The sequence below is a fragment of the Musca vetustissima genome, unplaced genomic scaffold (genome assembly GCF_032173495.1).
Source record: "Musca vetustissima isolate MV318-11 ecotype Yass unplaced genomic scaffold, APGP_CSIRO_Mvet_v1 utg20989, whole genome shotgun sequence".
Classification (NCBI taxonomy): domain Eukaryota; kingdom Metazoa; phylum Arthropoda; class Insecta; order Diptera; family Muscidae; genus Musca; species Musca vetustissima.
The window spans coordinates 19,493-41,573 of NW_026873253.1; the positions used below are offsets into that span (position 1 = coordinate 19,493).

Below are 22,081 nucleotides of genomic sequence, written 5' to 3' on the forward strand. Positions count from 1 at the left end.
AATAATTTTTCTACAGACATTCTGAGCCTTATTACAACCTAAAAGAAAATATTTTGACCTAATATATGAAGGATTCTTACAAGCTCATCTGCAAGAACACAAAAAACTTGTCAATAAAAACTTCGTTTAAAGGTCTTATGTGATAGAAGAACTCTTATATGGGTATAATACAGCTAAACCTTCTTCAAAGCAAATTTTAGAATTTAGAGCATTTTAATCACTGCTATTCAAATGTTGTGATGAAATTTTTATCTATTGTTGGTGGCCGAAGCTGAGTTTATGTTGTTAAGATTTTATGTCAGTTCTATTATCACGTGGAGCAAACAACTAGCATAGTACAATTCCTTCTAGAGACTCTACATGATGAGTATTCAATGTGTGGCCCAATTTAAAAAAAAAATTGATTATCCCAAGTGCTACTAAACACATTTTTGAAATCCCTATACTGTTTTTTACTATTGGTCAATTATTTTCAAGAAAACTTACAAATGCGCGAAAGTGTGACAGAGAAAGAGAGAAACCTCTTTCCGTTTTTTATAATATCACCAAAATGAAAAAAAATATCTTAAAAATTTTGTACATCCCACGACCAGCGTTAATGTTCCCAATTAATAATTATTTTAACCGCAGTCCTTCTATGGTCCAAAGCCATTGCCACCAGCATCTGTTTGTAATTGATGCAATGTTTGATGTTGCTGTTGTTGTGGTTGCTGCCCAACAAGTAAGGAGGATGATAACGATGATGCGGAACCAGCCGTGACATTATTACCGCCGCTGCTATTCATCATATTCATTTGATTCCTCGTATTATCCGCTGTTGTTGTTGCCGATGATGATGTGACAGTTGCAGCATTATTGTCTAGACCGGTCCCTGTTGTTGTTGCTGCTGATTGCCCGCCTTGGGCGCACTGCTAGAACCATGAACGTGGATTTGCAGCATCATATGGTTTGGGTATACCCAATGTCGATGGCCGATATGCCGATGGCGGTGGTTGACCATAACCCGCTGCCGCAGCTGCTGCTGCCGGTCCCGTTAACAACGATGGAAATGACATCATCCGATAATCATCACGTCTGAAATATTGTTGATACAATTGACTGTTACCGTCTAGCTGTGAGGCAGCATTCATAAAGGGATATGGAGCGGCCCGTGTGGTAGGATGTGTCAAAAAGCTGTAAGGATTTGCAGCAGCTGCTGCCGCTGCGGCGGGACTTAAAGCCGATTGCGTCTTATCCATAACACTGGCGGCGCTCACTGAATTGCTGGCATCATTTGCAGTATTACTGCTGCGATGGGCGGGAGCGGGTGCCATATAGTATGGGTTGGGGGCATCACGAAATTGATCTAAATAGCTGGAGCCGGCCGTTTGATCGCCATAAAGGCCCAGTGTGCTGGCTGCAGTGTGTCCGAAATTGAAAGCACTACCGGGTACCAATCCGGCGGCTGTTTTCAGGGATAGGGCAGCGGCAGCATCTAAGGCTGAGCTGGACGACGATGTTGTTAGGGAGGAATTTGCTTGGTGGTGTTGATTTGTTGAGGCGGCCACTGATGCGGACACGGAGGAGGCATTTTGTGTGATCTGACTGGAATTGGAGCTGGCGGATAATGGTGAACCAACACCGGTTGATTTAAGACCGGCATAAAGTTGAAAACTTTGTAGAGCCTGTAATTGATGGGGCGTGGGTACAGCTGCTGCAGCGGCGGCTGCTGCGGCCACGGCAGCTGCGGAATTGGAATTTTGTGAGGCGGGATTGTTATAAAGATTCTGTTGTTGTTGCTGTTGGCTTTGATGATGTTGTTGTTGTGAGGTTTGATGATGTTGCTGCTGTGTCTGATGGTGTTGTTGTTGTTGCTGTAACTGTTGTTGTTGCTGCTGCTGAGCCTGGGCTTGAGCCTGCTGTTGTTGTAATTTGGCTTGTGCTGCCGCCTGCTCCGCTGCAATTGTGGATGCCTTCTTCTTTCGTCCCCTTTTGGCTGGGGCTGGTTTTTGTGGCTCAACAACCTGTTGCTGTTGCTGCTGTTGTTGTTGTTGTGGGGCTCCACTTAAATTATGTAAATAATTTGTTGTGGCTGATGCCGCCGTGGGCATTTGATGCGGATTACCGTAAATGCTGGCACTGCTGCTAGATGTACCTCCAGATGCTCCCGTATTATGCATCGCATTCAAATAATGCTGAGAAACTGAACTCTTACTGGCCGCCGCCGCCGTCGAGGCTGCTGAACTATAGGTACTATGGGCCGCCGGCGGCATGGTTTTATCATAATAATTTGTAGCTCCTCCCGAGGAGGAGGAGGAGGAGCTTGTCAAACCCATCAAAGAGCTTGGATCACCCAGGGGATGTAGCAGAGACGAGGCAGGATTGTTGTAGGTCTGTGTTGGTGGTGGCGGAGGTGTGGGTTTATTATAGGCCGCCAAATGATGTGTGTGTGATAGATGATGACTGGCAGCCGAGGACGAGGTCATGGCCGATAGAAGAGTACTGTTGGAAGTTGATGAATTTGATGTTGAATTGGAATCATGATTTGTGGCGCCTGTCGAGGAGAGGGAACTGGAGCTGGTGGAATTTTTATCACTGCTATTCGAATGTTGTTGTTGTTGATGTGATTGTTGCTGTTGGCCGTAACTGAGTTGATGTTGTTGAGAGTTTTGTGTTAGTTTGTTGTTGGCGCTGCCATAAAGACTGTGTTGTTGCTGTTGCATATTATGATGTTGCTGCTGCTGTTGGTGTTGTTGTTGCTGCTGTTGATGTGCCATATAGGTGTTATCGTTATTGGACATATTCAAAGGTTGCTGCATACTGTCTGCGGTCTTCTGCTGTTGTTGTGCCATTTGTTGTTGTTGTTGCATTTGTTGTAAACTGCTATTGGCTGTTGTTGGATTCGTATTTTGCAGGGTATTGTAATTCAAACTGGCCTTTAATATATCCAATGCTGTTTTATTTTGTTGCTGTTGTTGCATCGATTGTTGTTGCTGCTGCAGCGTATGTTGTTGTTGTTGTTCGCTTTGCTGCTGCTGTTGTTGATGCATCAAATGGCTACTGGCATTCAAATGTTGTTGCTGCTGTTGTTGTTTATTTGTTTCTGATTGCATTTGAGATTTTTGTTGTTGTTGCTGCTGCTGTTGCAATGTTGCTGCATTCTGTTGGTTGTCTTTGGTATAGTCCTTGGGGAAACCCAACGATGCCGCCTGATTATACATGGCAAATGCCTTCTCGGGAGCTATATTACCAAAATGCTTGCCAAAGGCCATGGAACCCAAAAACGAATCGAACATTTGAGAATATTTCGATAGCTGTTGTTGGGGATCCTGGCTCTGTTGTTGTTGTTGTTGAGAAGAAGTTTGCTGATGTTGTTGTTGCTGCATTGGATTGGATGTCTGTGACAGTAGAGCCGATAATGTACTCTGCTGATGTGGCTGTTGCTGCTGTTGTTGTGGTGTAACATTTGTTGTTGTATTGCTATTCGTTTGCTGGCCCAGTCGTGCCGAATTACTGCCGCTGGTATCTTCACATTTTTGTTGTTTCCTGGCCGTGCCAAAATCCATTTCTAGCAGATTGTCGGCACTTCGTTTCAAGGTGTTGGGCTGCAGCTGGGCAACTTGTTGTCCAATTTGTTGTTGATGTTGTTGTGTATGTGATTGTTGTCCATGTTGTTGTGGCTGTTGTTGTGTATTTGTCGCCGTCGTTCCAGCTGTACTCAATGAACTTTTATGGGCCTGTACCTGTTGATGCATATGCTGCATAAATGCTGCCATATCGCCCGTCCCAGCAGCACCACCTCCAGCAGTATTGCTATTTGTGTTGTTGTTGTTAGTAGTGTTGCTGGAATTAGTATTTAAACCGTAATGATTAGCTGCACTGAAAGCAGTGGAATTCGATTTCTGAGTATCTTTGAGAGTATCCTCCGTTGTGGTGTTACTGTTGGCCGCCAACATCTTACTAGCCGCCGCCTCCGCTTGATATTGGGCATAGGTAGGATAGCTGGGTTTGTTGGATAACAATGAAGAATGCTGTTGCTGTTGTTGTTGTGAGCTCGACTGTTGGCTATTCAAATGCGATAAAAGATTGACATGTTGCTGGCTATTAGATGACTGAGAATTTTGATTACTAGTCGCCATTGGCTGATGCTGACCGAGTTGGCTACTGTTATTGTTACTATTATTGTTGTTGTTAGTGGTGGTGGTGGCGGAGTTGCTATCCCTCCAATCATTAGTCCTTGCTGTGGATGACTTATTTATATCGCTCAGGTTACTATTCTCATTGCTGTGGGGTCCACCTCTTAGCATTGTCGAGTTGAAGAGATTTTGTAGACTATCAGCTGAGGGGTTTTGGGAGGCATTAGAAGAGGCATCTTCTTTTTGATTGTGCAGTTGAGAGACTTGATGTTGTTGCTGTAATTGTTGTGAATGTTGTTGCTGCTGCTGTTGTTGTTGTTGTGATGGTGGTGGTACATAGGCATTTGAATTGACACCCAAAGAAGAAGCAGATTGAGATCCACCCACCGAGGACGTGGAATTCTCCATTTTTGTATTATAAAGATTTGAATTTTGTTGCTGCTGCTGATCCTTTGTCAAATCATTGCCATAACTGCTGCCGCCACCTAAGCCATGATAATTATGACTTGTCATATTAGACTGGCCATATGTGGGTGGTTGGGGAGGAGTTTGGGCCACTGCTTGCTGAGGCTGTGTACCTACACTGGGTGGTTGTTGTTGATACGGTGACATAACGGGTTGTTGATAGGGTGAATTTTGTTGTGATTGCTCAGCCGGTGAATTAGCCAAGGGTGTGGGTGGTTGAGTGGCAGCCGAAGAGGCTGGCGAATCAATGTTGGGTAATGGACTGTGTTGTTGATTTAACGGTGAATGTACACTGGATGAACCAGAAGCACCAGCAACTCCACCACCAGTTATCTGTGGTGTATGGGCCGGACTGTGGGCCAATGTTCCCGGATGTGTTGCCGTGCCACCACCAGCAGCACCATAGGGGGATTGTTGTTGTGGTCCCTGTCCCGCAGAAGATGCAGCTCCTTGATAAGGTGAATTGGGTGGATGATAAGGACTCTGATGTGGCTGGGGTGTGGTGTGCGGCGTGGCATATGGTGAATTCTGATTCTGCTGATAAGGCGAATGTGGATTGGGTGTACTGGGACTCATTGAACTATTATAATCCGATTCCTGGCTACGTGGTTGCTTATATTGATCATACAAATTCGGCAATGGTGATGTGGAGGAATAGACCGGTGTCTTCGAGGCCTCTGAACCCGAAGGATTGTAACTATTTGCACCCCCATATGGTGAAGTGCCACTTAACTCCGGTGTCGAAACATTTGGCGATGAGGCCGATGAATAAATATGCTGGGAATACTGAGGATAAGGTGAGGGCATTTCGCGGGGACTACAACTCTTATCGGGACTACTTTTCGTCGTGGTGTCTTGATAAAAGTTAACTTTGATTGTACCATTCAGGGGATAGGGTGAGGAAGGTTTTGTTATTTCATCCGGTTTGGGTGAAACCATAATGGGCGATGCGCCTATTGGAGATGCTCCAATTGGAGATGTATAACTTCCCGTGTTATAGCCGCCGTAACGATCCTCAATGGTAATACGTGGTGAATCAGGATCTTGACTAAAACTAGACCGCTCGGAAATGGTGCTACCCGTACTACCCTTGCGTTGCCGTGGTGCAGAGGGCAATGAAAACGTGTCACCAATTAAGGAGGTGCTGGGGGCGGCTCCTGCTGTCGTCGGACTTTTATTGGCTGGATTTGTAGCCAAACCTATGGTGGAGTTACATGCACCACCAAGTACCCCTCCTGCTGCAGCAGATTTATCTGAACCCTTTTCATCTGCACCAGCTGCATCTGGATTTTGTTTTTCTTCTTCTTCTGACTTTTTGCATTTCTTTGGAGCCCCAAATGCCTTAAACCAGGCGCTTAAATTTGGTTTCTCCTTGGTCGACGATTTACCCTCACCACCTGTGTTGGCGGTGGTGGCATTGACATTAACATCTGTTGCCTTTGCCGTTGATGTTTTTGCAGCCACCAATAAGGCCTCAAAAGGCCTGGGTTTATCACCGACTTTTAATTCCTCATCAAGTTTTTCTTTATCACCAGAAGACAATGATGTTGCTACCTTTGGAAAAGGCAATAGACCTTCCAATACATGATCCTTTGATTTTTGATCCTCTTTGTCATCTTTTTCCTTGTCACCACCCAAACCCAAGGCAGGACTTAATGCAGCTTTGTTTACCGTTTTACTGGCCAATTCATCAATGAACGAGGGCGTCGAACCAATGGAAAAATCGTCAGTTTTTATCACGGAACCCAAACTTAGTTTGGGTACATTGTCGGCCGTCTCCACAATCAGGGCATTTTTAATTTCCTTCGTCTTAATGGGACCACCAGATGCATTGGGCCCCAATGCAAATAGCTCATCAGGTTTATTAACATTTTGTATTAAATTGCCCTTGGCTTTGCCAGGTTGCAGCCGGTCTATGGTCCTAAGGAGATTATCCTTTCGCCGGGAATTCGAGGAGGCTTGTAGCTTTTCCTTCAACGACTTCCTCTTATCCTCCTTGGCCATTTGTTTTTTGATATGTGGCGGTGGTGGTGGATGTAGTAGGAGTTGTGTCGTTGAGGGCTCCTTGGGCTTGGGCATTGTCACCGTGGTCAGAGAAGGAGCTATGGTGGTGGGTGGGGGAATCAACAATGGTGTATTGGCTGCTGCCACCGAATTCAACGACGCTATAGAGGGAGCATTTATCGACGATGAATTCGATGAGGCATTCACTGATGTGCTACCCACAGAATGACCTGATGTGGTGGAATGGGGAGGTGAGGTTGCCCTGACCATGCTAGTGGCTGTGGGTAACAATTCATTGAGTATATCTTTCTTTGGTAAATTCGAATCAGACGAAGAGTTGTTGTCGGCCACCAGTTCATCGAAGGCTTCTTGCAGCTTTACCGGCATAAGATCATCCTTGGCTCCGGCTGGCTCTTCCAATTTTGCCGATATTGTAGCATCAAAATCATCCATCATATATCGTGATGGCGAATTTGAGGCTGAAGAGAATTCCGAAAAACGTGGGGTGTGCTCCAGCCAACGATTGATGTCCTTGAGGGTTTGTTCGGTCTCCACATCCAAGGCTTCCATATTGGCTGATGAGGAATTAGTGGTGGTATTATTGGAATTATTTTTATTATTCTTTCCGCCCCTTTTACCACCACCTCCCGCTTGATTTGTGGCTGAGGCCTTCTTTTGTAAAGCTTTCTTGGGTGGTGGAGGTGGTTGCGGTTTTTCCTCGATGATCTTCAGTTCTTCCACTTTGGGTGGTTCTATTACTACTTCGGGTAGGGGAACTTGTAGTGGAGCTTCATTCGCCACTTCCATTTCTAATGGAGGTGGTGGTGTTGGTTCCCTTACAAAAGCCTTTAATTTGTCCTTCTTCTTGGGTGGTAATTTGTCAACAGCCGTTAAAGGTTTCTTGTCTTTATTTTCGGTTATGGGTGGAGTTGGAGTTGCTACTCGTGCGTTTACTTCCTCCTTCTCCGTTATGGGGGTCTTATCTTCAATGGCTGGCTGGGAGGACAATTTTTCTTCGTGTATTGGTATTTCTTCTTTTTCTAAATAATTCTTTTCTTCCTGTACCTCCGCTTTTGTCGTTGCGACTGGGGCAATTTCTTTTTTATTGGTGAGCATTTCATCCTCCTCAGGTTTACTGGTCACTGCAGATGGTGTTTTCACATCTTTTGTCTTTTCTTCTTTATTCAAAGATTTTTCTAAAATTTTCTTGGCTTTCTTGGTGTTGTCACGAGATTTCCTACCCCTACCAGTGGTCGTGGTGGTCTCTGCCGGCTTATCTGGTGTCTTATCTACCTCTGATCTTTTCGACGCAGCTGAATCTTTTTTACGTGAACTATTTGTTCTACTGGTTGCAGCTGGTTTGGTCTCTGTATTCTGTTGATTTAACAAAGCTCTACTTCTACGATATTTAATTAGCTCATACTTATCCAGGAAAGGCAGTAGCATTTCCAGCTCGGCTTGTTCAGCCGCTGCAGCAGCTGCTGCTGCATCTTTTTCCGGATCCTTTTTCTTTTTATCATTCGACACAGACGATGACGAAGAGGATATGGAACGTTTACGTTTAGTTTCCTTTGCTTTACTGTTGTTAGTGGCCCGCGCGCCTCCTCTACGTCCGCCGGTTGCACCCCTTCTTTTGGGTGGTTCTGGCGTAGGTTCACGCGATTCTTCTTCCTCCTGCTCCTCTTCTGAGCTATGACTAGTTATCGATTTGAAATCCTCTCTATCGGAATCTGCTGGGGCAACATTTGATTGGGTGCTTTGCACTTTCTTGACCGTTGTCAACAATTCCGATAGATCATCGTTAAGGGCACTTTTTGAGTATTTTTTGTGTAGATCAACTTTAAACGGTGACATACTACGCGAGTCGTCATCATCATCGTGAACTTCCTCTTCCAGTTCTGAGGCGGATGCTTCCAAAGCGGCCACGGCCGGAGGTGGAAGATCTTTGTTGGAGGGTATTGAAGATTTCCGTTTATTCAATGCCTTGGGTGTTGCCGGTGGTGGTGGCGGTGGAGGTTCTTCCTCAAGTTCATCCTGTGGTAATCCGGCTTCTTCATCACTTGATGACTCATCTTCGTCCTCCTCCTCATCGGATTCTGTCATTTTGGAGGAATTTTTGCCCCGACCTTTCGTTTTAGTTTTCGGTTTCTTTTCCTTCTTCTTCCCTGAATTCTTTTTCTTTTGATTGGATTTGCTACTTGTCTTGTTTTCTTTTGTCTTATTCTTCGCACGTTTACTTGTCGACGACTTCATTTCATAACTTTCATCCTCGTCTTCATTGTCAGGTGGTTCTTCTTCGGACTCCATCTCCAGCATATTTTCCTCTTCCGAAAAATCATATTCATCTTCTTTTTGTCTGCCACTGCCGGAACTCTTTTTCTTGGATGATTTCTTCGATTTACCCAATTTGGATTTTTTCGATTTTCGATCTTTCTTCGAAGAGGAATCTTTGGAACTTTTTGACTTCTTTGAAGAGTTGCGACTTTCTTCCAGATCATCCCCCGCTGCCGCCGCCTCTTCTTCATCCACATCCATTTCTTCTTCCTCCTCGTCGCCGCTTTGTATTGATTTATCACCTTTTTTATTTGATTTTGATTTTCGTTTACGTTTTTTGTCTTTATCTTTCTTTTTGCGTTTTGACGATTTATGCTCACCATTTTCGCCTTCCAAATCTTCCGCCGCTGGGTCACCGGCGTGTTCATGTTCATGATGATGCTGTGGATGTTCTCCTCCTTCATCGTCTTCTTCGTCGCCGTCATCATTATTATTTGATTTTTTTGCATGTTTATTTTTACGTTCCTGAGATTTATGTCCCGATTTTTTATTGCCACCACCACTGCTGCTGGTCATAGTAGTATCTTGATTCTCCTTATCTTTGGCCTTCTTATTGAAATACTTCTCACGAAATACATTCATTTTGGAATCAGCCGCCGGATAACTTAAATTTGGATCATCCTCGTCATCGTCGGATAGATGATCGAAATATTTTTTGGTGGCTTTGTCAAAGGCCTCTTGTAGTTTATTTACCATTTCGGTATATTCTGTGAAAAGGGTAAAGTGGGGTTAGTGAAATACATATGCCGCTGAAGAATTTCATGTGGGCCTTACCATTATCATTGCCATTATATAACCGACAATTATTTACAATTAATTTGAAATCATTGCGAAAATCACTGAATTTCTGATATTCGCCATTGTCCAGTTTGTCTTCCATTTTGAGGAGATCCATGGGCCTAAAAGAAAAATTTGAAAATATTATTATGGAAAAAAATTTTATGTTTGAAATATAAATATTAAAATAATAATGTAATGGAGCGGTTATGGCTTTATCGGGTCATTTAATAATATTTAGGCGCAGAAGCTAATAAAAAAATACATAAAGAAGACCTATGTAATGTCTTCGAATCGTAGAAGCTTTTCAGAATATCTTCTAGCCATAGATAATTCTTAAAGCAACCTTCATCCGTCAAAAATGTATAGATGGTCTTCTAGCTAAAACCAAAAGAAACCCTTTGTAAGATTTTCTAACCATAGAGCACATCTATGTATAGAAGTTCTCTGTAAAGGTCTTCTACCTAAAGGAGTTCATTATGAAATGTTCTATGAAAAGAAGACCTTTAGAAAGGTTTTACATGTACAGAAGACCTCTGAAAGTGTATATAAAGAGTCTTCTATGTAGAGAATACCTTTCCGAAGGCTCTTTTATGTGTAGAAGACCTCTCTGAAGGGTCTTCTATGTAGAGCATACCTCTCCGAAGGACATTCTATGTGTAGAAGAGCTTTTCGAAGTATCTTCTATGTATAGAAGATTTCTCCGAAAGGTCTTATATTTATAGAGGATTTCTCCGAAGCTTTTTCTCTGTATACCTCTCCGAAGGGTCTTCAATGTAAAAAAAGTCCCCTCCGAATCTTCTATGTATAGAAGATTTCTTCGAAGGGCTTTCTATATATGGAAAACATCTCCGAAGGGTATTTTAAGTATAGATGACCTATCCGAAAGGTCTTCGATGTATAGAAAACTTATCCGAAGGATCATCGATGAAAAGAAGTCCTTTCCGAAAGGGTATTATATGCATAGACCTTCCCGAAATGTATTATATGTATAGAATACCTTTCCGAAAGGTCTACTATGTATAGAGGACCAATCCGAAATGTCTTATACGAATAGAGGATGGGTCCGAAGGGTCTTCGATGTGTAGAATACCTTTTGAAAGGGTCACATATTTAAAGAAGTCCTCTCCGAAGGGTCTTCTATGTATATAAGGCCTCTCCGAAGGATCTTATATGAATAGAAGTCCTTCTCTAAGTGTATTATATGTATAGAATACCTATCCGAAGAAGACCTCTGAAAGTGTATATAAAGAGTCTTCTATGTAGAGAATACCTTTCCGAAGGCTCTTTTATGTGTAGAAGACCACTCTGAAGGGTCTTCTATGTAGAGCATACCTCTCCGAAGGACATTCTGTGTGTAGAAGAGCTTTTCGAAGTATCTTCTATATATAGAAGATTTCTCCGAAAGGTCTTATATTTATAGAGGATTTCTCCGAAGCTTTTTCTCTGTATACATCTCCGAAGGGTCTTCTATGTAAAAAAAGTCCCCTCCGAATCTTCTATGTATAGAAGATTTCTTCGAAGGGCTTTCTATATATGGAAAACATCTCCGAAGGGTATTTTAAGTATAGATGACCTATCCGAAAGGTCTTCGATGTATGGAAAACTTATCCGAAGGATCATCGATGAAAAGAAGTCCTTTCCGAAAGGGTATTATATGCATAAAAGACCTTCCCGAAATGTATCATATGTATAGAATACCTTTCCGAAAGGTCTTCTATGTATAGAGGACCAATCCGAAATGTCTTATACGAATAGAGGATGGGTCCGAAGGGTCTTCGATGTGTAGAATACCTTTTGAAAGGGTCACATATTTAAAGAAGTCCTCTCCGAAGGATCTTATATGAATAGAAGTCCTTCTCTAAGTGTATTATATGTATAGAATACCTTTCCGAACGGTCTTCTATGTATATAAGTCCTCTCCGATGGGTCCTCTATACATAGAGGACCAATCCGAAAGGTCTTCTATGTATAGAGGATAGGTCCGAAGGGCCTTTGATGTATAGAATACTTCTCTGAGGGGTTTAGAACCCTATGTATACCGAAAAAAAATATACTATGGTTATTATTTCTATTAAACCCCTGAGAATCTCCGGTACCTTTCTCCCATAAAATCATCTATGAATAAATGGAATGTAATGAATGGATGTATGATTGAATTTTGTTGCAGTTGTCACTACTTACCTCCTAATTATGGAATAATATCTGGGTGCAATATCCTCCTCCACGGGATCCATAAACGGCCAGGCATCACGATGATTTTTCACATAGACCAGTACTTTGTGCATGCCAATTTGTAACACCTCCTCCATTTCGGTAAAGCTAAGAACATTTGTTGTGATGGAATTTTTGTTCGTACAATAATTGTTGTAGTTGTGGTTGAGGTTGGTCGAGGAGGATGAGGTTGATGATGTGGTCGTGGTGGTGGTGGAGTACAGAGATTTTGTTGTTTGATGATGATGGTGTTGGTGTTTTTGTGATTGATATTTGTGATAGGAGGTTGATGATTTTTTATGTACATATGTGGAATCATGTTGAAGGAGTAGGGAATTATTATTGTGATGATGATAATGGTGTTGTTGTTGTTGTTGATTATTGGGAAAGTGTGCATTGGTATTAGTAACTGTATTACTAGTGGAAGTATTTAAATAAGAAGAGGAAGAGGAGGTGGTATTATTATCGTTAGTATTGGTGGTGTTGACTATAGAAGAAGTATTTAAACAAGAGGAGGAGGTGGAAGAGGTATTGTGAGGGTGTTGGTGAGAGTTATGTGTCTGATGTTTCAAATAACGTTTGGTTGGTGGTATTTTGGCCATATCTGGTGTAGAAGTTGTTGTGGTGCTATTTGACCGGGATGTTCTACTGCTAATTAAATTGTGACATGGATTATTGTCGCTATTTGTATTGGTCATGGTACAGGGTGATGATAACGGCACATGATCCTGCTGTTGATGGTGTTGGCTTTTGTGGCCCTTGTTGCTGTTACCCTTGATATTGAATTTGTGGCTATACACAAGAATGGTTGTTGGTTCGCGGTTCGAATTCATATGTGTTTTTGTTGGGAAGTTGGAGGGTGATTTTGACATCGATTTAAAAGTATTTGGCATCGTGATGAATTGTAGGTTGTTTGGTGGTATTTTTAATATATATATGGATGATTGGATTTGGTTGATAGTGATTTTTACATTTTACACAATTGCATGATTTTTTGGTATTTGTTGTTTTTTTTTAACACACAAAAGAAAAAAATCAAGAAGGAAAAGGGTACAAAATACAAATTGGTACTTGTTTAGATGAATATTTATTTACAAATGAAATTCGCTGTTAGTTTTGGTATTACTCGGAAAGGAGAGGTAAACAATTCGAGAGCCCAAACAAAAACAGAATACAGCTGTGGTTGGTAACTACAATTTTGTATTGAATTTTACAAAATAAAATTAGATCAAGCATGCCAAAAACCAAAGAAGCTAAGGTAAGTTTATTAACAAAAAAAGATTTATTCCTTTGTACTGCTATAATACAATAGAATTAAATATAATCGATAATAGTCTACGTATCCTTAGGTAACACTACACATAGAATACCCTTGAGGGAGGGGTTTCTATAAATATAATAAATACCCTCAAAATGGTTTCTATACATCGAATATCCTTCATAGAGTTATTCTATATATAGAATAACTTTAAAAAGCTCTTTTATGTATAGAACACCCTTCAGAGAATACGAAGTGTTGGGAATATTAGAGAAGCGGTAAATAAATATTATCTGGAATTCATCGTGACTGTTAAGGCAAATTTCCACTTCTATAGGTAGGCCAACGGGTTTTCATACGTCAATGGATATTAATTTGGGAATCAAATGTTTATACCCTTCACCAAACTGTGGTACAGGGTATTATGTATTTGTGCATATGTTTGTAACAGGCAAAAGGAATCGAGATATACCCATGGTTCCTTTTGAGAATATGCATAGAATCACTTTCTGAGTCGATTTACGCATATCCGTCTGTCCATCCGTCCATGTATTTTTGTGAACAAAGTACAGGTCACATTTATGATCCGATTTGGATGTAATTTGGCACAGTTCACTTATTTGGCACAAGGACCAACCCTATTGAAATTTGAGAAAATCGGTTCAGATTTATATATAGCTCTTATATATAGTTTCGTCCGATTTTTTGTGAATGATACACCAAAATCAGAAATATTTGACCTACACACAGAGTACGGAATTAGGTCCAGAGTGATGTCTGCGAAGTTTTGTTAAAATCGGTTCAGATTTAAATATAATATAGCTCCCATATATAGTTTCGTCCGATTTTTTGTCCGTATATTATGTACCAAAATCATTCATTAATTTAATTTTAATGTCAAAAGAACCCCCACTTGAGAACACAAACCATGTTAGAAAATAATGAAGATCTTGACCGATAACATTTATTAGTTTTTGTGTTATCTGCGCCAAGATTTGTTAAAAACACTGATTCAAGAAAATTTAAAATAATATAGGCATTCCCATATATAGCATTATATCTTCAAGATTTTATTTGCTTGAATTTTTAAAGGGAATTTTTGAATTTGAATTCGAACCTACCGAATTAAACGGTCAATGTAACCCCAATTAAATTAAAATTAAATTGATTTCAATGATTAGCCTTAATTTCAGTAGTGTTGAATTGTTGTTTACATTTGCCAATATCTATTGCAGCCATGAAGTTTTTTAATACACAAAATTTCAAACTTGCAAGAAATTAGGCAAATTTGGAATAATAATACATGCATCCAAAGAGAGCGAGAGAGAGTATTTGGGAAAGCAAAAAATTATAAGAAAACAAAAAATACAAAAGTAAATATACATTTTTATTATAGCTGAAAACCCAAAATAACCGCCAATTATGATGATGAAAAGGAGTGATGTGTTTTTAGAGAAGAATGTTGAAGAAATAAAGGGAATAGAGTGCATAGAAAATACAAAGGTTACAAGCTTACTCATCGGCACTTTTTTCCGAACTCTGTGAAGAGATGTTGGTCTTGGAATTTGTGTTAATGGTGTTGCTGGTCTCATCTTCTTTAGATGTATCCGCTGCCGATGCTGTCGTTGAAGCCGGTGTCTCTTGATTTGCTTTGGAATTCGATTTTGATTTACGTCCTCCTCCTACGGCTGCTTTTGTTGTGGTGTCTGTGGATGCTTTTTGTTTCTTATTGGCCATAGTGGAATTTTTTGTTTTGTTGTTGGTGTTTGTGGAATTGCTGGAAGAAGATGTTGTGCCGGTGCCGCCACCGGCTGAAGAGGAATCTTGCAAGGCAGGCGGTATAAAGATGTTGCCTGTTAGCGAGGAAAGAGAATTATTTGTTTGACGTCCTGGTAATTTCATATTTGTAGCTGGTGCCATATCCTGCTGCTTTATAGCAGATACTGTTGTTGTTGTTTTTTTCTTGTCTTTTTCTTTTTTTATTGCCGATACACTTGTCACCAATGGATCAGTGTGGTGATGAGTGTGTGCTACTGCTGCTACCGTTCCACCCGATTCGTTATGATGATGATGGTGGTGATTTTGTGGCAAAAATAAATGTAAACTTTCTGTGGGCACTACACCCAGAGCACGACAAAAATTCTCCTTATCTTCGGGACTTAAGACGGGCTCTTCTTCATCGATGTGATTACGATGGTATTGTGTTAGAGAAGATGCGCCACCCGTCGAAGCTGAGGCCGCCGCCGCTGCTGCTGCCGCTATTGTGTGGTTATTGTGTTTGGCTAGTTTTTCCGATAGCAAATGTAATTGTGTGGCGGAAATTTGTCCTGGATGAGTAGGTGGTGTATCCTTTTTTACATCCACAACAGCAGTTCGCACCACCACTTCCTGATGATCACTTGTTGCTTCGTCCTTTCCCCTAGAATTATTGTGTTTTTGTTTTTTACGATGTTCTTTGGATTTCTTCTTTTGTTTCTTTTGGGATTTCTTCTTTTTGTGATGGTGGTGATGATGATGATGGTGGTGGTGATGATGATGTGACTTCTTATTTAGTTTTGTTGTGTGTTTATCGGTTTCCTCTTGTTCTTGTTGCTGCTGTTGCTGTTCCTCCTCATCGATATTTTGATTATCGTCGTTATGATTGGTTAAATGTTTATTGTTGTTGTAATTTCTTGGACTGTGATGTTCAACTTCTTCTTCTCCTTCTTCCTCGTCTTCTCTTTGTGGTTCCTCTGGCTGTATGAATTCCTGTTTTTCCTTTTCTAATGTTAATACTTCTTCTCCCACTGCTGATGCTGTTGTAGTTGTTAAGGCTTGGTGTTCTCCTGCTTCTGCTTCCTCTTCTTCGTTTGGTTCTAATTTAATATTTTTCAATAGATCCAAATGTTCATCTGTTAGTGTTGTTGTATAATCTACAATTTTGTGGCTATTCGGTTGTTGTTGTTGTTGGTTGTCACAATCTTCTCCTGTTACTGCAGCAAATTGTTGTTGATAGTCTAATTGCTGTTGCTGCTGTAGTTGGTGGTGATGTTGATGATAGTTGTCTTCAGCATCATCATCTTCATCAAAATAACGATCAATATCGCCCTCGTCCTCTTCGTCGTCCTCTTCTTCGGGTGTCAGACAAAATGTTTCTCGATGTCCTAAAAAATCACTCGAATTTGTGGTTATGGTACGACGCAAAGAGCTGGCATATGTTGAGATACCACTGGCCGTTGATGTTGATTGTGAACTGTAAATATGTGCGGAAAATATTTTAGTTAACATTGTATTTGAAAAAAAATTTGTATAACAACCAAAATAGTATATGAGGAGAATGCATGCACAGAATGTGTAGTTAAGTGATGGTCGAAAATTATAAATAAATAATTAGAATAATAAACATAATTAGAATAATTAAAAAAGAACATCTAAAAATATATTTTCCTCGGGGACTAAAAAATATAAATTTAAATCTCGGATTTTTTGAGAGACCTTAAAAATGATTTTCAACGAAATCCTAGATTAATGTCCTACAGAAAAATATTTAAATCAATCGTGGATTGTTGATATTCCTTGAAAAAAATTTTAACCATTCTAGATTGTTGACAGTCCTTCAAAAAAATATTTAAAATAAATATCCTGGAATCTGGAATAAACCTAGAAAATAATTTAAAATAAATCCTAATTTGTATAGACCTTGAAAGGCCTTTTAGTCTTATTCTTATTATTATTTATTTATTCGCAAACTACCGATATTTAAGAGGTAACGCTGTATGGAGGATATCCCCAAAAGTGAACCGATATCGATTATTTTTAGTAAGAATTTTTGCTACCCGATGGGAATTCAAAGTATCAAATTACAGCCAATTTGGTTCAAAAAATGTGCCCAAAATACCGAATAAAGGGGGGGTACCGTAATATGGGAGCCATCACGAATTTTTTAAAAATGTACGTCTTTTAATATTTCTTAAAAAAAATATTCCCTAAAATATCCTACTTAATTCTATGTCTCCTACATTTCTATATACAATTTAAAAATAAAAACAGTCTTAGCAAAAATGACAAATAATTATAATAATAAATTAATAAAATTAAATTAAGAATAATTATAAATAAATAAAGCATGCTTACATAATTTGTTAAAAGAAACGAATTGATTTTTTATTGTGGGCCTGTTGTGGCTGAGAATCAATCATTCAATAATCAATCAACAAGATCCAATCAGAAGCCGAAACAGAAGAGAATGATGCTGGGTTATTATAATTTGTTTCAATTATTATTATTATATTTTTTTGGTTTTTGGCATACAAATTTTTCGATATGATGATGTCTCAAACAAATCTCTAGTCGTTGGGCCAAGAAGAATAAACGACGCCAGCCACCAGTTGTTGAGTTGAGTTGTGTGTGTTTTCCAACAATATAATTAAAGAAGAGAGAGGGAAATAAAACTCCGCTTAATTTTGTTTTTGTGATATTTCAAAATAATATCCTCTTCATATAGCCAAAAATATTCATATGTCATATATGGAATTTATGATTCTCGCTTCAAGGTGGCGCGGCATGTATTCTTTGTTTGCTTTTGCTTAATGATTTGTTTGATGTTTGATCAAAAATTATATGCAAGAAAAAACAAAATAATGTTTCACAACAACTGATAACAAAAACAAAAAGAAAAGCCAACAAATGATCCGAAATAATAATGAAACCAAAAAAAGGCAATGGAGGATGTATTGTTTTGTTGTTGGATTGGTTGGTGTTGGAATTGATTGGTTGTGCCGTTGTTATAAATGTGATATGATCAATTTTGGTGGGTGGTGTTGGTTGGGTGGTGGGTGTTCGGTTGGTGTTTTTCGTGGTGATGATATAATGCAGGTTTATAATGAATGCTTCTTAACACATTTCTGTAGTAGTTTTGTTCATATACAGAGTTCTTGTTTTTTGTTGCTTTCTTTTTTCTGTTTTGTTTTGAGTTTGGCTTTTATTTTTTGCTTTGTTCTGTTTTGTTTTTTTCTTGTTTTCTAGGAGAGACTATTTTGACGTGCTAACCATCTGCGCGCTCTAAGTTGTGAGCATGTTGGTACGTTTTTCGGTTGCGGCTGTTCAAATTGTAAACGTTGTTGACGTTCTTTTTGTTTACGTTCTTTTTCTTGGCGTTCCTTTTCTTGTCGCTCTTTCAGTTCGGCCAAATTACGTATGCGACTTGAATTGCGAACTTGTAGTAATCTGCAAATTTAGAGATAAAAAAGATATTAGTATTAAGAATAAGAAACAAACAAAAATAAATCACTGAACACAAAATTTCTTATAAAAAAGAAAAAAAATATTTCAAATACTCCACACTTGCAAATAATGATTTATAAGAATTTAAAAATATTATATTTTTGCTAATAGTATATGGAAAAACATTTTGAAAAAAATATAAAAAGATCTAAGATCTTCTTTAAATATCCCTACTAGTTATCTATAAGAGGGTCTATAGTCTTATATAAGAATATAAAATGGACTTCTATAAGTATCCCTATTAGTCATCTATAAGGAGATCTAATGATCTTTTATAAGAAACCCTAATTGTCTTCTATAAACCTTATAATTTTGTATATGAAGACGTAATAATCTTCTATAAGAAGACCTAAAGGTCTGCTATAATAAAATCCAATGCTCATCTATAAAAAGACCTTATGGTCTTCTATAACAAGACTTAATGGACTTTTATAAGAAGATCTAATGGTATTTTGCAAGAAGATCTAATGGTCTTCTATAAGGAGACCTAACAATATTTAATAAGAAAACCTAATGGCCTTCTATGAGCAGACCTAATAATTTTCTATATGAAGGCCTAATGATCCTATATGTAAGAAGACCTAATGGTGTTATATAAGAAGGCATGATGGTCTTCTATAAGAAGGCCTGATAGTCTTCTATAAGAAGACCATGATGGTCTTCTATAAGAAGACCTTTTGGTCTTCTATAAGAATACCTATTGGTCTTCCATAAGAAGACTTTTTGGTCTTCTATAAGAACACCTTTTGGTCCTCTATAAGAACACCTATTGGTCTTCCATAAGAAGGCCTATTTGTCTTCTATAAGAAGACCTATTTGTCTTCTATAAGAAGACCTATTGGTCTTCTATAAGAAGACCTACTGGTCTTATATAAGAAGACCTACTGGTCTTTTTTATGAAGGTCTACTGGTCTTCCATAAGAAGACCTATTGGCCTTCTATAATGAGATCTATTGGTCTTCTATAAGGAGATCTATTGGTCTTCTATAGAAGACCTATTGGTCTTCTATAAGACCTATTTGTCTTCTATAAGAAGACCTTTTGGTATTCTATAAGAAGACATATTGTTCTTCTATAAGAAGACATATTGTTCTTCTATAAGAAGACCTATTGGTCTTCTATAAGAATACCTATGGGTCTTCTATAAGAATAGGTATTCTTATGGACTTCTATAAGAAAACCTATTGGTTTTCTTTGAAGATAATAAGAAGATAATAATTGTAACAATTTAAATTAAAAAAAAAAAAAAAACAGCAAGAAACTAAAATCAATAAATCTCTTCACAACACTGCCACACTACTTACTTTCTTCGCCTCAAGCGTTCACGTTCCTTAAACAATTGCGGTAATTTTGGCAAAAAATTCTCATCTAATATTTGATATAATTCTTTCTCTTTGGCATTGGTGGATGCCTTAAATTTGGCCGCAAGATTTTGCCAATCTTCTTCGGTAAAACATATGACTTGCCACACTGAATTCGATTTCAGACTACTACTGCCAGCACCGGCCGGTTTATCTTCGCGATATAATCGCGTACCGTAAAAATACCAATAACCGGAATTTTTCGAATCATAACCTAACGGTTCGACGCGTAAACTATCCGATTCGAGATTATTCAAGATGACCTGAACATCGACACTGTCCAAACGAAAATGACACAGATCGTATAAAATCAAGAGACGTTTGCGTACGGGTAACGATTGAAAATCAATATCGGTATCAAAATGGTTTTCGGTATTGTGAAGACGACACTGTTGGCGCAAGAAACGCCGCAAGAACATTTGATAATTACTGTGGGTGATTTCTTTTGCTACCGAACGTAAGGCATCGCAACCCTTGAGTAGGCGTACAATTAATTCAGGCACTAAAGCAATATGATGTTCATCATCTGTGGTAGTACCATCGGATAATAAGGCGGATTCTAAATCCTGCAAGAGGGAAGGGAAATTTGGAAAATGTTTCTTTCGACTAAAACTAAAAACACTACCCACCTCAATATCAATATCTGGCAAATCAAAGGCTGAACTAAACAATGAACAAAAATGTGAAATGCACGGTATCTCCCACCATGATTGTATATCTGTAAGGGAAGAAGAGGAGAAAAAATTGAATTAATTTTTAAAATGTTTGGAAAATTTGATTTGCTGGCTTCTTACCCAAAAGTCCTATGAAAGTAGAAACCATTTATGTTCACTTTCAGCAGTTTCTGAGGTGAGTTGCGCCGTCCTGTATTTTTTTGCTTGTTTATATATCCGTGAATAAAGGCCTCGTTTTTGTTGCTTTTTGTTTAAATCTCTGTGTATCCGCTTTCTGTATTCTTCAATTCCTTGAGTTTAGTTTTACAATTTTCAAAAAATTCTTCTTTGGTATTTTTTATATGAAATCATTTGTTTTTTTTTCTGAAAATATTTAAAACATGAACAATTATGAAGAATTCAATCAAGGTTTTTTTGTATGTATATTGTAGGTGAGTATACACACTTGGATGCGGCAAATATGTGCATCATCGAAATATCAGTTTCAGACAATTTGGGGTCAATTTACAAATGTCCGTCCGTCTATCTGTGTGGACGGCTGGTACGCATGATAACTCTCGAAGGGAGTAATCGATTTCATTACAAATTTACAAATCTTAATATTTATTCCAAACATAGATAAAGTTGCACTCCTTCTGGATGCAAGAAGATATGTGTCAACTATAGAGGAATAGGTCTCCTCAAAACAACTGAAGCCAATGGTCAATTACATTATTGGACCATACCAATGCAGTTTCAGGCCTGGCAAATCCACCTGCCAAATCCGGGAAATGACCCACGAAAAACACATCTACACATTCCACCTATTCGTCGACTATAAAGACGCATTCGACAGCCCTATTCACTCAGAGGTGTTTAAAGCCATTTTGCTTTGGGCATTAAAAAAATTATGCAAGATAACTATAATTGACACAAGGTCAGCAGTTAAAGTCGGTAAGGACCTATCGGAGCACTTTAATACCGAACGAGGATTCAGACAAGGTGACAGTTTGTCGAGAGATCTTTTTAACATCCTGCTGGAAAAGCTCATACAAAAGGTGAAAAGAAATGGATCTTTGTACATTAAACAGCATATGTTACACGCCGACGACATCGATATTATGGGTCGAACATTGCGAGCAATAACAGCAATCTTTGAACAAATTGAGAAGGAGTCTGCCTAAGTGGGTCTGGCAGTAAATGGCGGGAAGACCAAGCTGATGGCATCAACGCGCAAGACTCGGACCAACTGTGGAAATTGAGAACTACAGCTTCGAGGTAGTCAAAGATTTTATATACCTTGGTACCGCCATAAATGGTATCAGTTTTGAAATTCGGAGGAGAATAGTGTTGGCCAACAGATGCTACTATGGTCTAAGTAAGCAATTCAGAAACAAGGCCACCTCTCGCCAGACCCAAAAAAAAACTCTAAAAGTGATAACAAATGATAACCTTCTATGTCACTCAAGTTTTAACTACAATGGGATCTACTATCCGAAACGAATAGCGTATTCTGAAGCCAGGAAGGCCCAATTTTAGATCGGGGGAATTGCGCCATTATAGGTTAACAAAATATATACATTGTTATTAGCAGGCCCCAATTGAACAATAAGAAAAGGATAACCTTACCTTCTATGT

General features: G+C 39.1%; 2 protein-coding genes across 2 annotated transcripts; both read right to left on the reverse strand.

The window, feature by feature from the left end:
• Positions 1 to 893: 893 nt before the first annotated feature.
• Positions 894 to 16,226, reverse strand: LOC133323674 (uncharacterized). The gene is made up of 13 exons (XM_061532597.1): positions 16,172 to 16,226; positions 15,710 to 16,127; positions 14,946 to 15,586; positions 14,684 to 14,873; positions 11,880 to 12,017; positions 9,693 to 9,817; positions 4,452 to 9,625; positions 3,393 to 4,391; positions 2,754 to 3,314; positions 2,333 to 2,693; positions 2,225 to 2,275; positions 1,586 to 2,134; positions 894 to 1,516 (listed from the first exon to the last, which is right to left on the reverse strand). The coding sequence occupies exons 1-13, from the start codon at positions 16,224 to 16,226 to the stop codon at positions 912 to 914; spliced, it is 9,867 nt and encodes a 3,288-aa protein (XP_061388581.1). The 3' UTR covers positions 894 to 911.
• Positions 16,227 to 18,152: 1,926 nt separating this feature from the next.
• Positions 18,153 to 20,684, reverse strand: LOC133323662 (chromatin remodeling regulator CECR2-like). Its single transcript, XM_061532586.1, has 4 exons — positions 20,585 to 20,684; positions 20,420 to 20,508; positions 19,734 to 20,356; positions 18,153 to 18,372 (listed from the first exon to the last, which is right to left on the reverse strand). The coding sequence occupies exons 1-4, from the start codon at positions 20,610 to 20,612 to the stop codon at positions 18,168 to 18,170; spliced, it is 945 nt and encodes a 314-aa protein (XP_061388570.1). The 5' UTR covers positions 20,613 to 20,684; the 3' UTR covers positions 18,153 to 18,167.
• Positions 20,685 to 22,081: the final 1,397 nt, after the last annotated feature.